At 34.3% G+C, this 14,147-nt stretch overlaps 2 protein-coding genes across 2 annotated transcripts in view; one reads left to right on the top strand and one right to left on the bottom strand.

Annotated features, from left to right (window-relative positions):
• The first annotated feature begins 602 nt into the window (after positions 1-602).
• LOC140049744 (uncharacterized) lies at positions 603-1,076 on the top strand. The gene has a single exon (XM_072094695.1). It carries the CDS (start codon positions 603-605, stop codon positions 1,074-1,076), a length of 474 nt encoding a protein of 157 aa, XP_071950796.1.
• An 8,150-nt stretch (positions 1,077-9,226) lies between these two features.
• The window catches only part of LOC140048489 (run domain Beclin-1-interacting and cysteine-rich domain-containing protein-like), a 106,892-nt gene continuing 101,971 nt past the window's right edge, over positions 9,227-14,147 (bottom strand). The window contains exon 18 of the mRNA XM_072093220.1: positions 9,227-9,857. Coding sequence (XP_071949321.1) covers positions 9,803-9,857 — 55 coding nt within the window. The 3' untranslated portion in view covers positions 9,227-9,802. The remainder of the gene's footprint in view (positions 9,858-14,147) is intronic.

Genomic DNA, 14,147 nt, shown 5'->3' with positions numbered 1-14,147 from the left:
ATTTTGTTTAATTGTGATTCATGCTTGTGAAGATATGATTACAAACGTGATTTCGTAAAATCGCGCGTAGACCGCGTAATTTTTGATTACGCATCATGAAAATATAACCACATCGATTCCTGGCCATGAGGAATATACTCTGAAAACTTGACTTAGCTAGATTAAACTGATGCCAAGATAATGCACGGACAAAATAGTGCTAAGGAAAGAATAAATAAATAAATAAATAAATAAATAAATAAATAAATAAATAAATAAATAAATAAATAAATAAATAAATAAATAAATAAATAAATAAATAAATAAATAAATAAATAAATAAATAAATAAATAAATAAATAAATAAAGATTTTGACAGAATCAAGAGGTTATATGCATATCATGCATATAACCTAATAAAGAAATAAATAAAGATTTTGACAGAATCAAGAGGTTATATGCATATCATGCATATAACCTAATTATTGCTGAACATCTGGTTCAACGATAATTATGGACTAAACTTAGATAAGGACGATTTAATTGTACTCCTCAATATAGCAACGAAAGATCAGCTATTCCAATTTAATGGTAACTTGTATGAACAGGTTGATAGAGTTGCAATGGGATCACCTCTAGGGCCCCTTATGGCAAATGTATTTATGTGCCACATCGAGGAACGCCTTGAATCTACGAACCACATGCCCAAATACTACAAACGGTATGTTGATGACACACTAGTATTCATGCCAAATCTAGAAGCAGCCAATGAATTTTTAGCTTTACTTAACACAACCCATCCTGCGATAGCGTTCACAATGGAAACTGCCGTGAACAATTCAATCCCTTTCCTAGGAATGCTGATAACCAAAGATTTGGAAAAATTGCACACACGGGTTTATAGAAAGCCAACAGACACAGGCTTATTGCTACACTACAATAGTCACGTTGACAACAAGTATAAAAGGTCACTTTGTATAACTATGTTAAATCGGGCTTACAAACTATCGTCGACCCACCAGCTTTTTAATGATGAATGTGAAATTTTAAGGAAGATTTTTAAGCGTCTGAAATATCCAGATGAGTTTAGTCCATAATTATCGTTGAACCGTGAACAGTAGAGATTGGTACAAATTTGGAAACATTGTTGACTGATGCTTCACATAATAAATGTTCATACTCACTTCTATCCATGACTACTACTCCTGATCCTTTGTCTGGCTTTCTGATGATTATATCATCTCTCTTCTTTAATTGGCCAAGCGCTCTTGTTAAGGCTTTTGGTGGGGATGGTCCTTTCCTTTCTATATAATTAAGTGCGATAGACTTTAGAGTAGCTGCTGTTAATTCTTTAGTTTCCTCACCAACAATGTTAGGCTCCAGCTTTTACCAGGGAAGAGTTAAATTACTCTTCCCTGCTTTTACAGAGTCACTTTATTTATTCAGACTAGGTTTTAATTGTCTGATATACAACATTTCATAGATAAGACAGTCAAATTTGTTTTTGCATTTCTTAAGTATACTATTCTTTGGCTATAATAATAATATTGGAACAACACTTTTTTAACAGTGGCACACATGCGTAGATGGTGCGTCCATACAAATTACAAAATTTAATACAAAAACAATGGAAAATAAAAACTGAAACTAAACCATTTTTCATATTTGATTATGAACTATAACAACATAAAATTTGACTAAACGCTATTACAAAACTTATTTTAAAACTAAAACTACTAATTTTGCAACAGCAATGGAAAAGAACACACACATTTTTAAAATAAAACAGTTCAAAGTTGTGATACAATTTCATTTCTTAGTTTCCAAGCACGGCTTGTGTAAATTTTACAATAACTGTTAAATACAGCATAATTTTCATGAGAGTTATTTTTATGAAATAACGTGCTTCCTAGGACATATTGAACCTTAATAGATATTAAAACTGCAGCTTATCACATGTGCTGCTGTCTCGTATCGATAAATTGTGACGTAGGAAAATGGCAGAGAATTACCGAACTCAAGGTTCGGCAGTTGCAAAAAATTGGTCTAAAAAAAAACTTTTTTTGTACAAATTTGCAATTCTAATATAGACTAATGGAGAAAGGGGAATGAAAGGGGAATAAAAAGGCGCTAGTATCGATTGGTTGGCTGGCTTAGTGGTGTGGTACTGCGGCTAGAGGTCTAGTGGTTTTGTAGGTTCAATTCTCAATCAATTTTTTTTTTTATTAAAAAAATTGTATTTTTTTCACCATCGTCTTTATCCATCATCGTCTTTACCCACCATTGCCTAGAGGGATGTTTTTTTTTTTAGTTTTAGGTTTTAGTTCTCAGTGAATAGTTTCTGTCGGAATCTGTTACAATGGGCAGTTGAGTTCCGGAATCCTAACCACGGCGTATATTATGATGATACTTAGATCTTAAGAACAACTTCATAGACCATAATTTAAGTATGTATTGGGATAATTTTAATTGTGGATCTCAAGAATTATAACACCACTTTATGCTAGACAATTTATTCACTGAGAATGAAACATTAGGAAAAAATTTTTGATTTTTTTAATGAAAGCATGGGTTACTAGATGTACAATATTATCAGCATTATCTCTCTCAAACGTAAAATCATTAATTAATAGAAAACAAGATACAGACTATATGAGGATTGTATCTGTAATCTGTAAGTTTTAGTTTTTTTTAAATATCCTATACTTTTATTGTTCTGTTTTTGTTTTATTTATTTATTATTTATTATGTATTTACATACTGTTTTGATGTTATGTAGAACTTTGTGGCTTATGTTATTTGTAATTTCATTTTTTTAAATGGATGTTGTCACATGCACGGCTCAATAACACATGTACAGAAAGAAGTAAGAACTGGAGTTACAATATATACAATTTATTTACACAACGATAACCAAATAAAGTAACATAAAATATATGCGAGTTTGGTCAATTTAGGAGGTGGTGAACATTAAAAAACAAAAATGTAGTCTTACCCAGAATTGCACTATAAGAAGCCAAGTAACATCCACAAATAAGGATGGAGTGAGTTGGTGGGAGAAGGCAGCAAAAGAACCACACAACAACTAACAGTCTTTGGGTGTAGCTGCTATTTAAAGGGGGTAGTTAACTATTTTACATATAGGTACTTATCCAATCAGAATTCACTGGGTAATTTAAAAATATAAAGTGGTCTGATTCTGATAATTATACAAAGTTGGTAAACATGGTCATCAATATGTCAAATCGATGACCCAGGGTGGGGGGGGGGGGGGGTAGATTCCTAAGTAAATAGACAAGGGAGTAGTTATTTCCACAGTGAAAGTGCACACAGCAATATATTCATAAACAAGCGAGTACAGTAAACAGCTGTGTGACACTCCCCGCCCTATCAGAAGAAAGTTTAAAAAAAAAAATTTCTGGGTAAACTCCATGTAAGACAATATACGTTACTTGGGGTAAAGTACAATAAAATTAAGAAAAGCATGCATATAATAACAAATTAAGTATATAGAATATGTCGCATCAATTTAATGTGCTCGAGACAATGCATCTGCAAAGACGTTATCCTTGCCTTTTATGAAGTGAAAGTCCAAATTATACTCCTGTAACATCAGTCCCCACCTTAGAATTCTCTGATTCTTAAATTTCATTTTCTTAATTAAGGTGAGAGGGTTATTGTCCGTATGTACACTGATGGGGCAGACGGTAGTGTTCGAGTAAATGTCAAAGTGAGTTAAAGCTAACATTAAGGCTAAGCACTCTTGTTCAACCGTCGAGTAGTTCTTTTGGTGTCTGTTAAACTTCTTTGAAAAGTAACATATTGGGTATTCAATTCCATCCTCGCTTTTCTGCATTAGAACTGCTCCGGCACCGACTCCGCTGGCGTCGACAAAAAGCAGGAACTGCTTGTCAAAATTAGGAGCGTGAAGGATGGGACCGCTAATCAATAACGCTTTGATATGTTCAAAGGCGATATCACACTCTTTCGACCATGTGTAGTGTGTGTTTTTGGCTAAATTAGCCGTTAGTGGTGCGGCAAGTTCTTACAGAACTTTCGGTAGTATCCCGCCATTCCAAGAAACCGCATCAGTTGTCGTTTATTCTCTGGGACAGGAAATTCATTGATCGATCGGATCTTGGCGTCAATTGGTCGGACTTGTCCACTCCCAACTGCATGACCCAGATAGTTAACTGTTCCATGGCCAAATTCGCATTTTATCAAGTTGACAGTTATGTTCCGCTGAGTTAGTCGTTCAAATAAAGTTCTCAAAATGTTCAGGTGTGCACTCCATGAACTACTGTAGATGCTCAAATCATCAATGTAATCGTCACAACCATCAATATCTCGAACTAGTTCATTAACTAGACGTTGAAATCGTGACGGAGCATTCTTCATTCCGAAGGGCATGCGTTTATATTGGTATAAGCCAGTGCTTGTGGCAAATGCAGATATACGTTTTACTCTCTCAGTCAGGGGAATTTGCCAGTACCCCTTAAGTAAGTCTAGCTTGCTTACATATTTAGCGTTACCGATTTTATCAATGCAGTCATCAATTCTAGGTAATGGATATGAATCTGTGATGGTAACATTGTTGACTTTTCTATAATCCGTACAGAATCGATAAGTTTTATTCGCTTTTGGTACGAGCAGACAAGAAGAACTCCAGTCACTGTTGCATCACTTTCTCTTTAATTGGGTTTATGCGATATGGGTGTTGTTTGATTGGCTTGGCCTCGCCCACATCCACGTCATGGTAAACTCCATTCATTTCACCAGGAACATCAGGAAACAAATGCTTATTCTCAAGAAGCAAACATTTAATTTCAGAACGTTCATTTTCATTCAAATGCTCTAGTTTGTCATTTAAATTGGCAAGTGCATCTGAGTTTTGAAGTTTAACTCTAAATTCACTACTATTGTCTTTAATTTCACCAATATCAGATTTTGGATCAATATCATTAAATTTAGAAGAAATTGTGGCAACTGCCTTAGCAGTTAGCCGTGTAAAGTATGGCTTAAGCATGTTAATATGGCATAGCTGTGTTTTCTTTCGCCTTCCCGGAGTTTCTATTATGTAATTAACCTCACTTAACTTCTTACTCACTACATAGGGGCCTAAGTACCTAGCCTGTAGTGGTTGTTTGGGAATGGTCCTTTCGATCATTTTGACCTGTGACTCTGCCAAGTGCTGATTGGCTAAACTAAAAGCATTCCTAAGTCTATCCTTAAATGTAATAACATAGTCCAACAGATTTAAAGGGGAGGAATCTTCCAGAAAGGAGTCCTTAAGGGCACCAAGTGGACCACGAACTGTGTGTCCAAAAATAAGCTCAAATGGGCTAAAACCCAGAGAATCATGAACAGACTCTCGAGCGGCAAATAAGTAAAAATGTACCCCTTCATCCCAGTCAGCAGAATTTTCAACACAGTATGTACTCAGGCCACATTTTAAAGAAGCGTGAAATCGTTCAATTGCTCCTTGGGATTGAGGGTGATAAGCACTTGACTTAATTTGGTGAATTTTTAGCTCATGCAGAACTTGTTGAAAAACTCCAGACATAAAGTTGGAGCCCTGGTCGGACTGTATTTCTTTAGGCAGACCAATAAGAGTAAAGAATTTTAGCAAAGCATCTAATATAGTTTTCGCCTTAATATTGCGGAGTGGAATTGCCTCAGGAAATCGAGTGGAGGCACACATTACAGTCAGTAAGTATTGTTTACCTCGCTTGGTTTTAGGAAGGAGACCAACACAATCTATAATAACCCTACTGAAAGGTTCAGCAAAAGCTGGAATGGGTTTTAAAGGTGCAGGTGGTATCGTCTGGTTTGGCTTGCCAACCATTTGACATGAATGACAGGATTTACAAAAAGTAGTAATATCTGCCTTCATTGTCGGCCAATAGAAATGGTTGAGAATTTTTTTATAGGTCTTATTAATACCCAGATGCCCTCCTAGAGGACCATCATGAGCCAAACTTAAAATTTCATGACGTAAACCTTTTGGTACCACAATTTGATGGACCATATTTACGTCGTAAGATGCAGAGTCAGAAGGTTGCCATTTTCGCATAAGCAAGCCTGATTTAATATAAAAACAGGAGGTCTCAAGTTGAGATTCCTCCTCAGTCAAAGCATCTTTAATTAAATTAATCAAATCAGGATCTTTGCCCTGTTCCTGAATAAATTGATCCCTATTTGTAGGGTGTTAAATTTTTGAAAAGTCATTCATTGACTTATTAGTTGGCTGTGTACCCATATCATTAACCTCAGATTGAGGTGCAAGTAGGAATCAATCTCATCATCCGAAGATATAGATTTACTACTCATAGACCTAGTTATGGCACATAACGGAAAAAATGAGTCAAAAGGTTCCGATCCAGCTTTCACCGGATCGGAACAAACAACAGGCTCGGTAATAACGCGAGCACCAGCTAGATCATTACCTAGCAAGAAGGTGATACCTTCAAAAGGCAGTTTCTTCTGAACGCCTATTTTTACTATTCCCGATACTAAGTCCGATTTTAAATATATGCTGTGTAAATTAACAACAAATGGGGTCAGACTAACGCCCTGTAAAAGTACACTGGATCCAGTGGCGGAGCTCTCACAGACAAGGGTAAGATACCTTCTAAAATCAAAGACTGGGAGGCACCAGTATCTCTAAGGATACGGACAGGTACTTGTTTGGAGTTCTCTTCTAGAGATACATAACCATTAAAAATAAATGGTGAAAAATCACATAACTGAGATTTTGATTGATGATAAAGCAGTATTATCAATATCAGTTATGGTGATTGGGTTGGGTTTAGCAATACAACCACTCGGTTTCGACTCAGGCTGATTAGTATTTGCTTTAAGTGCTTCCTTACGCTTAAGCGAATAGCATTCAGACATAATATGTCCTACTTTTTTGCAATAGTTGCATTTAAGACTAGCCTTACTGTTCAACTTAAATTCATTAGGGGATGGTTTCTGGTCACTCGACCCCTTCGGAGGAGATTCCGGTCTAGGTTTTGGTGACTGACCAGCACCCTGTTTACTACTACTAATACTAGCATAGGGCTTGTTAGATGTAAATACCCCTTTGTGGGTCAAGGCATAATCATCGGAAAGTATTGCTGCTTCTTTTAAAGTTTTTGCTTTCTTTTCATCTAAATGGGTTTTAAGTGCTGGGTGTAAACAGTTTTTAAATTGTTCAATTAGGGTAAGTTCTCTGATCTGAGATTAGCATAATTGCCATTAACCTCTTGTGAAGTGCACCACCTGTCAAACAGATTTTCTTGTTCCCTAGCAAATTCTACATAGGTTTGCTTGTCCCTAACAGTATAGTTACGAAATTTTTGTCGATATGCTTCAGGTACTAACTCGTATGCTTTAAGGATAGCCTTCTTAACTAAGTCGTAATTATTAATGTCCCCTGGACTTAATGAAGCATACACCTACTAAAACACTCTGTAACAATAGGGTGTATTTACCTTTCGGCCACTCCATGGACTGCTGACCTATTTTTTCAAAATGTTGAAAGTACTTATCTACTTCGACCTCTTTAAAAGGTTGAACTAATCTTATGTTCTTACTAACATCGAACATAGGCACTGGTTTTGGTCTAGTATTTAATTCTACTTCTCTAAGTTTCACTTGGTGCTCAAATTCAATTTTAAGCCTTTCATTCTCTAGTTCTAACTTTTCACGTTCTAAAGCTAGTTGTTGATCAAATTTTTGGTGATCTACCTGCATTTGCAATTTCATCTTTTCAATTTCTAATTCTACAGAAGGAGGTTCATTGACCCTTTCTAAATACTGTAGAGCCTCTTCATCTAAGATGTCATTATCAACTAAATGATCAATAATAAAATTTCTTAAGTGAGGTTTCCTCATCTTTTGATCACTCTCTAACTTAAAATGTTTTATTATGCTTAAAAGATCTACCTTTTTACATTTGTCTAGAACTTCTAGAGAAGGCGATTCAACAAACTTTGCCAACACAAATGCCATCTTGTTTAGAATATAAAAATAATTAAAGTCAAATTAAAAGAAAAATAATCAAAAGTGTTCACGTTTCCCGGACGAGCCCCCAATTTCTGTCACATGCACGGCTCAATAACACATGTACAGAAAGAAGTAAGAACTGGAGTTACAATATATACAATTTATTTACACAACGATAACCAAATAAAGTAACATAAAATATATGTGAGTTTGGTCAATTTAGGAGGTGGTGAACATTAAAGAACAAAAATGTAGTCTTAGCCAGAATTGCACTATAAGAAGCCAAGTAACATCCACAAATAAGGATGGAGTGAGTTGGTGGGAGAAAGCAGCAGAAGAACCACAACACAACAACTAACAGTCTTTGGGTGTAGCTGCTATTTAAAGGGGAGTAGTTAACTATTTTACATATAGGTACTTATCCAATCAGAATTCACTGGGTAACACAATTTAAAAATAGAAAGTGGTCTGATTCTGATAATTATACAAAGTTGGTAAACATGGTCATCAATATGTCAAATCGCTGACCCAGGGGGGGGGGGGGGGTAGATTCGGACATACCAAAGTCCTAAGTAAATAGAAAAGGGAGTAATTATTTCCACAGTGAAAGTGCACACAGCAATATATTCATAAACAAGCGAGTACAGTAAACAGCTGTGTGACAATGTACCGATATAAATGTGATTCCTATGAATAAATAAATAACTACTACAGATGGCAAAAATAAATATTAAAATTATAATTTCAGTTTATTTAGATCTGACGTTTTAGTAACTATGAAACATCTATTGTCCTGATATAGAATGTAATTCTATTGTCTCGAGTCCAGATCAAATAGCAGGACTGGTAGCAGTAAGGTTTTCCTTAGTGTGATATCGCTTGACTTTCAAAAGGACTTGACAGTATTGAAAGACCTTTTATGATTGCATCTTATAAGAAATTTGGCTTTGGAAAATCCTGTATCAAATTGAAATACTTGCTAACAATATTGGAGAAAATAAACTCATTAGAAGTGGTATAAATGTTGATAATCATGACACAAAAATTTCTCAATAGTTATTTAAAAAAATAATATGGCCACATGACTTGTTTTAATGGGCCAAATAACTATTATATGTATTTTTTGACATGGGTACAATGGGAGGTAGTAGAATTTTGGCTAGTTTGAAATCCATGGCAGCTATTAAGGCTGGTAAAAAAAACAAGTTGGTTAAAAAGATCTATTTCAGCACAAAAGAAACACAAAAAACAAAAATATTTAAGTAAATTTAATATATATTATAATATATAGTATTTATTTATATGTTTTAAATTTATTATAGTATTCATGATGGTGCTTGTAAAGATCCTAATCTGTATCTTGTCTAGGATACTTTTGAGAAATAAGCTGCTTTATTTATACAGTAGGTTCTTATTTTTAAAAATTCATTACTAGTGTCATTTTAAATTTATTTGATAACTACAGTATGATAAAACAAGTCAAATTCTTTTTTTTTTACTAGAAATCGATATTAAAAGTATGCATGTTATTTTGCACCATCTTAAAATTAGTGACACATTTATTTGTAAAATGACCACTGTAAAAATTCTCCCAGTAGCTAAAATTAAATAAAGTAAACTGCTTCCAAAATCTTATGGAATACTGTGTTTAAAAACACAGTATCCTATTATTAAAACACAATTTATAAATTAAGTAATTGAATATATTTCACTTATAGATAGATAAATATTGGTGTTAGTGTGATTTAAATTTCTAGTAATGTTCTTTACATTCTTCACAAATAGCTGGTAAAATCTGTGCTGTGCATCTACATCTTCTTTTTCGTCACTTTTATTGGCTGGCTATGACTTTCTGTTGACTAGAGTTTGAAGCAAGGTTTGATCTCCTGAAAAAAAAAAAAAATTGGAATAGTTCTGTACTAGCTCAATTGAAAGACTGACTGTAAATCCCACCATCTTAAAAAAATATGTATTAAGGTTTATTTTATAATTATAACAATAAAACCAATAATATACAAATAACAGGCCCGTAGCCAGGATTTGTTATGGAGAGTTCGAATCTGGAACTAGATTTGAACTCGTTACTTTGACGAGTTCAGGTTATCCGTGCAAACGCAACATACACATACATTAAAATATGAACGGCAACAATTATTATGCCATCCTATGACATGAATTAAATATGTTTACAATGCTGAATTGTACCTATTTTGTGTCATAAAGCATTTACGGAATACACTGTATATGTTATATACAGTGTAGCATAGATGAGAAATTTTAATCTATTTTTGATCCAATTTTTAACATGATAATGTCATCAAAATGTAACATAAAGATAGCAATTTTAGAAGGTAATTATCAAAATAATTACATTACTTAAAATTTTAAGAATTTTAGACACGAGAAAGCGAGATGCGCGCTATTTTAAAATCAATCAATCAATCAATTCCAACATTCATTGCTCATGGCACTGTAAAAAATCAGAAAAGGTGAGTTTTGAGTAGTGACTTAAAGTGACTCAATAATGATGTGTGTTTAATGTTCAAGGGTAGGTGGTTCCAGAGCCTAGGTCCAGCAACACTGAAAGTCCGATCTCTCCAACCCAACTATGTTTGCTCCTTGGAATGTCCAGTAGCACCTGATGACTAGATCTTAGTTCTCGCTTTCCCTTCTTGACTGTCAACAATTCTGAGAGATATTTTGGAGCGCAACTATTTAGGCATCGGAACACCAGCAGCAGGATCTTAAATTTAACACGCGACTCCATGGGTAGCCAATTTAACTCTTTGAACAATGGTGTGACGTGATCATACTTCTTGGCACACATCACCAAGCGAGCTGCCCAATTTTGCACCTTCTGGAGAGTCCGCAACTGCTTCTTTGGCAGACCATACAGCAGGGAATTTCCCATATCAAGCCGACTGGTAACAAAAGCATGTACAATCTGCTCTGTTGCACAATGGTTCAGGTAACGTCTGATCTTGGCGATGTTACATAAATGGAAAATAGCAGATCGGCAGATTTTGTTGATATGTGATTCCATGGTCATTTTACAATCAAGTTGTACACCAAGGTTACGAACTTCTGATGATGGATTGACTAGTACGCCACCAATATGTAGGCCATCAAACCGGATCTTTTTTCTCTGCTGAACAGAACCAAATAGGATCACCTCAGTCTTTTTATCATTTAGCTTGAGGAAGTTGGAGCCCATCCATTTTCTAATCTCAGCAGTGCATGATTCTAACCGTTTTACGGCGGACAGAAACTTGGTCTGGCAAGGCTTGACAGAAACGTAGATTTGTATATCATCTGAATAGAAATGATGACATAATCCGTGTCTTCGTATTATTTCAGCAACTGGGGCAACATAGATGGAAAACAGCTGTGGTCCAAGCACCGAACCTTGTGGGACACCACATAATAGAGGAAGGTCATCTGATAAAAGGCACATTTTTACGAAAGAGATGAAAATCTGACTTTTTGAATTCAACTGGCCATGATGACGTCATGACATCATATAGAAAAAATGTTTATATGAATTTATATCTACAATTCAACAGCTTCCATAATAAGTTTTAATCATGCGGTTCACTTTTTATTCCGAGGAGCTATAACAGATTAGCCCTTTCTCACAGAGCTGTGTGCCAGGAATGTTGCGGGAATATACCATTACCATGCAGGTATGGTTTTCTGTGAAAACAGGTCGTCTTGGCATCATGCCGGCATCGACATGACCTGCTTTAGACCAGGGAAGAGTTAAATTTCTTCCCTGTTTAGACCTAGTAATATTACTAGGAATATTCCCCGTAATGCAAGATGGGCATTCTGTGAGAACGTAACACCGTTATATAGAACTAGTTATTAAATATGTTTACAGTGCTGAATTGTACCTGTTTTGTGTCATACAGCATATTACTTACAGTATTTACAGAATACACTATATATGTTATATACAGTGTGTAGCATAGATGAAATTACGAAGTTTAACATAAAAAAAATACATTGCTGTTGAAACACAAATTGTTAAGTTGTTTTCATGTTCAACAATATATAAAACCATTTGGAATCATTTTTGTTTGTGTTTGTTCATTTTTATTCATTTACATTTTATTTTTAATTCAATGGTTTTGATATTATTTTTACAATTTTTTTGTGTGGGAGATTTGTTAGCTATTTGTACTTCTGTAATAATCCGTTCTGTATAAAAGCGCAATACTGGATATGAAAGTGACAACGTGCATGAGAGGTGCATGTTGAAGTATGTCAATCAGTCGGCAGATTAAAACATTTTAATGATAAAATATGAATATGAATTAAGTTATAGAACTATAGAAAATAAAACTACAGCTGCTTATGGACACAAACAGTGTCCAAAATAAATGATGTAATGTAATTATCTGTAATTACAATGTGGTCTAGTTTTGATTTTTAGATTTAACCGGTGATAGAATGAGAGATATGCGTGCAACAACATTTGTGGAAGAAAGAAAAATAAGAAAGATGAAGGAAAAAAAAAGATCCTGACAAATACAAGGGATTATCCGCCAAGTGCGGATAACCAAAAAGTGGAGCCTTTGATGGACCAACCACGATTAATTGTATCCAAAAATTAATCAATAATTGAAACTGAAATGTACACTGGGGTGGTGGGGGTGGTAAGTGGGAGGGTTTGAACTCAAAATTGTTACATGAATTCATATCTACAATTCAACAGCTTTGATAATACGTTTTAACCACAAAGGTCACATTTTATTCTGAGTAATTATAACAGATTTAAATTTACTGTATATATGAAATTAAGTGACCCCAAGTTATTCCAATGTTTTGACATGATAACGTCATAAAAATTAAAATATTTTTTTATAAGCAAGATAATTGATTTAGACAGAACATATGATAATCTGAGAGAACGGATAAGCAAGACGCGCTATTTTGAATATGATAAACTATGACAAAATAGACAAAAATCCAATTTTTTTCATTTGAGTGGCCATATGTTGACGTCAGAACAGTTGTCAAGTAACAATATTACATTAATTCATATCTACTACTCATTAGCTTTCATAATAATTTGAAAAAATGGTGGGTCACCATTCATAGGCATATTTTTCATAAATTTGCATTGAATTAGCAATTTTTATGAGCACAGTTTTTAAAGTTTAACGTGCACATGCATCGTTATTCTGCAATTAAAGTTCATAAAATGAATGAAGATGAACAAAAATTAATTGCAAAAACTATGAGTGTACGAGTTGTCCGCAAGCATGCGCGCGAAACACACAAAAAATATGAACATTTTCAAATGCTCAAAAAGTCCTGAAACATATAGAAAGTTGATTTGAAATGATTTTAAATGCGTGTGCGCGCTTAACTTTGTGTGAAACACGCCATTTTCACTCCACACAAAGTTGACACTTGATATGAATTAAATTCTCAGCAAGTGTCAATAAAAAATGATATTTGGTTTTTAATCTATGATGAATCAATAAAATCCATAAAATCGTGCGTAAGTCATGTTGCTGCAAGTTGTGACATCATTTAAAAATTGGAGGTGCACAATTCATGTAAATGTCGATATGTTTACAAAGTTATGAAATATTGTGACGTTTTAGAGATGTATGCACAAAAAAGGGTGTAAAGAAAGAAGAATAATACAGAAAAAAAAGAAAGAAGATGATCTCATACAATTACAAGGAGTTATCCGCCAAAGTGCAGATAACTAATAAATTTGCTTAATTTTCATATATATTTTTATAGGCGGGCCATAACCCGACAAATGATGAATTCAGAAATTTTTTAATATTTTGTATATAATTTATGTATAAGTATTATACAATTATAAGTCAAACTATTTATTGATTTCCTCCATGTATGCACTTAAACAAAACCTCAGAACATCGCAGCAAATATTTGTCATGTCATCCAAAATGAAAAATCCGAAATTATGGTAATCGGAATGTAGTTTTGATGATAAAAATGAATTTGGGACCTTTTGGTATAGAGTTTCTGGTTTTCAAATAGTTTGGTATTGAGAGATTTGACTGCATTATTCTTTTGGATTGGTCATTTTGGATCACATGGCCAATACTTTGGCCAAATCTGGCATAATTTTGTTCTATCTGGATATCAGGATGCTAACAAATCTGGCATAATTTGATTTAATATCTGGAATC

The sequence above is a fragment of the Antedon mediterranea genome, chromosome 5 (genome assembly GCF_964355755.1).
Source record: "Antedon mediterranea chromosome 5, ecAntMedi1.1, whole genome shotgun sequence".
In the NCBI taxonomy this organism is placed as follows: domain Eukaryota; kingdom Metazoa; phylum Echinodermata; class Crinoidea; order Comatulida; family Antedonidae; genus Antedon; species Antedon mediterranea.
The sequence above is the reverse complement of the archived record's forward strand: the minus strand, read 5'-3'. Positions and strand labels throughout refer to the sequence as shown.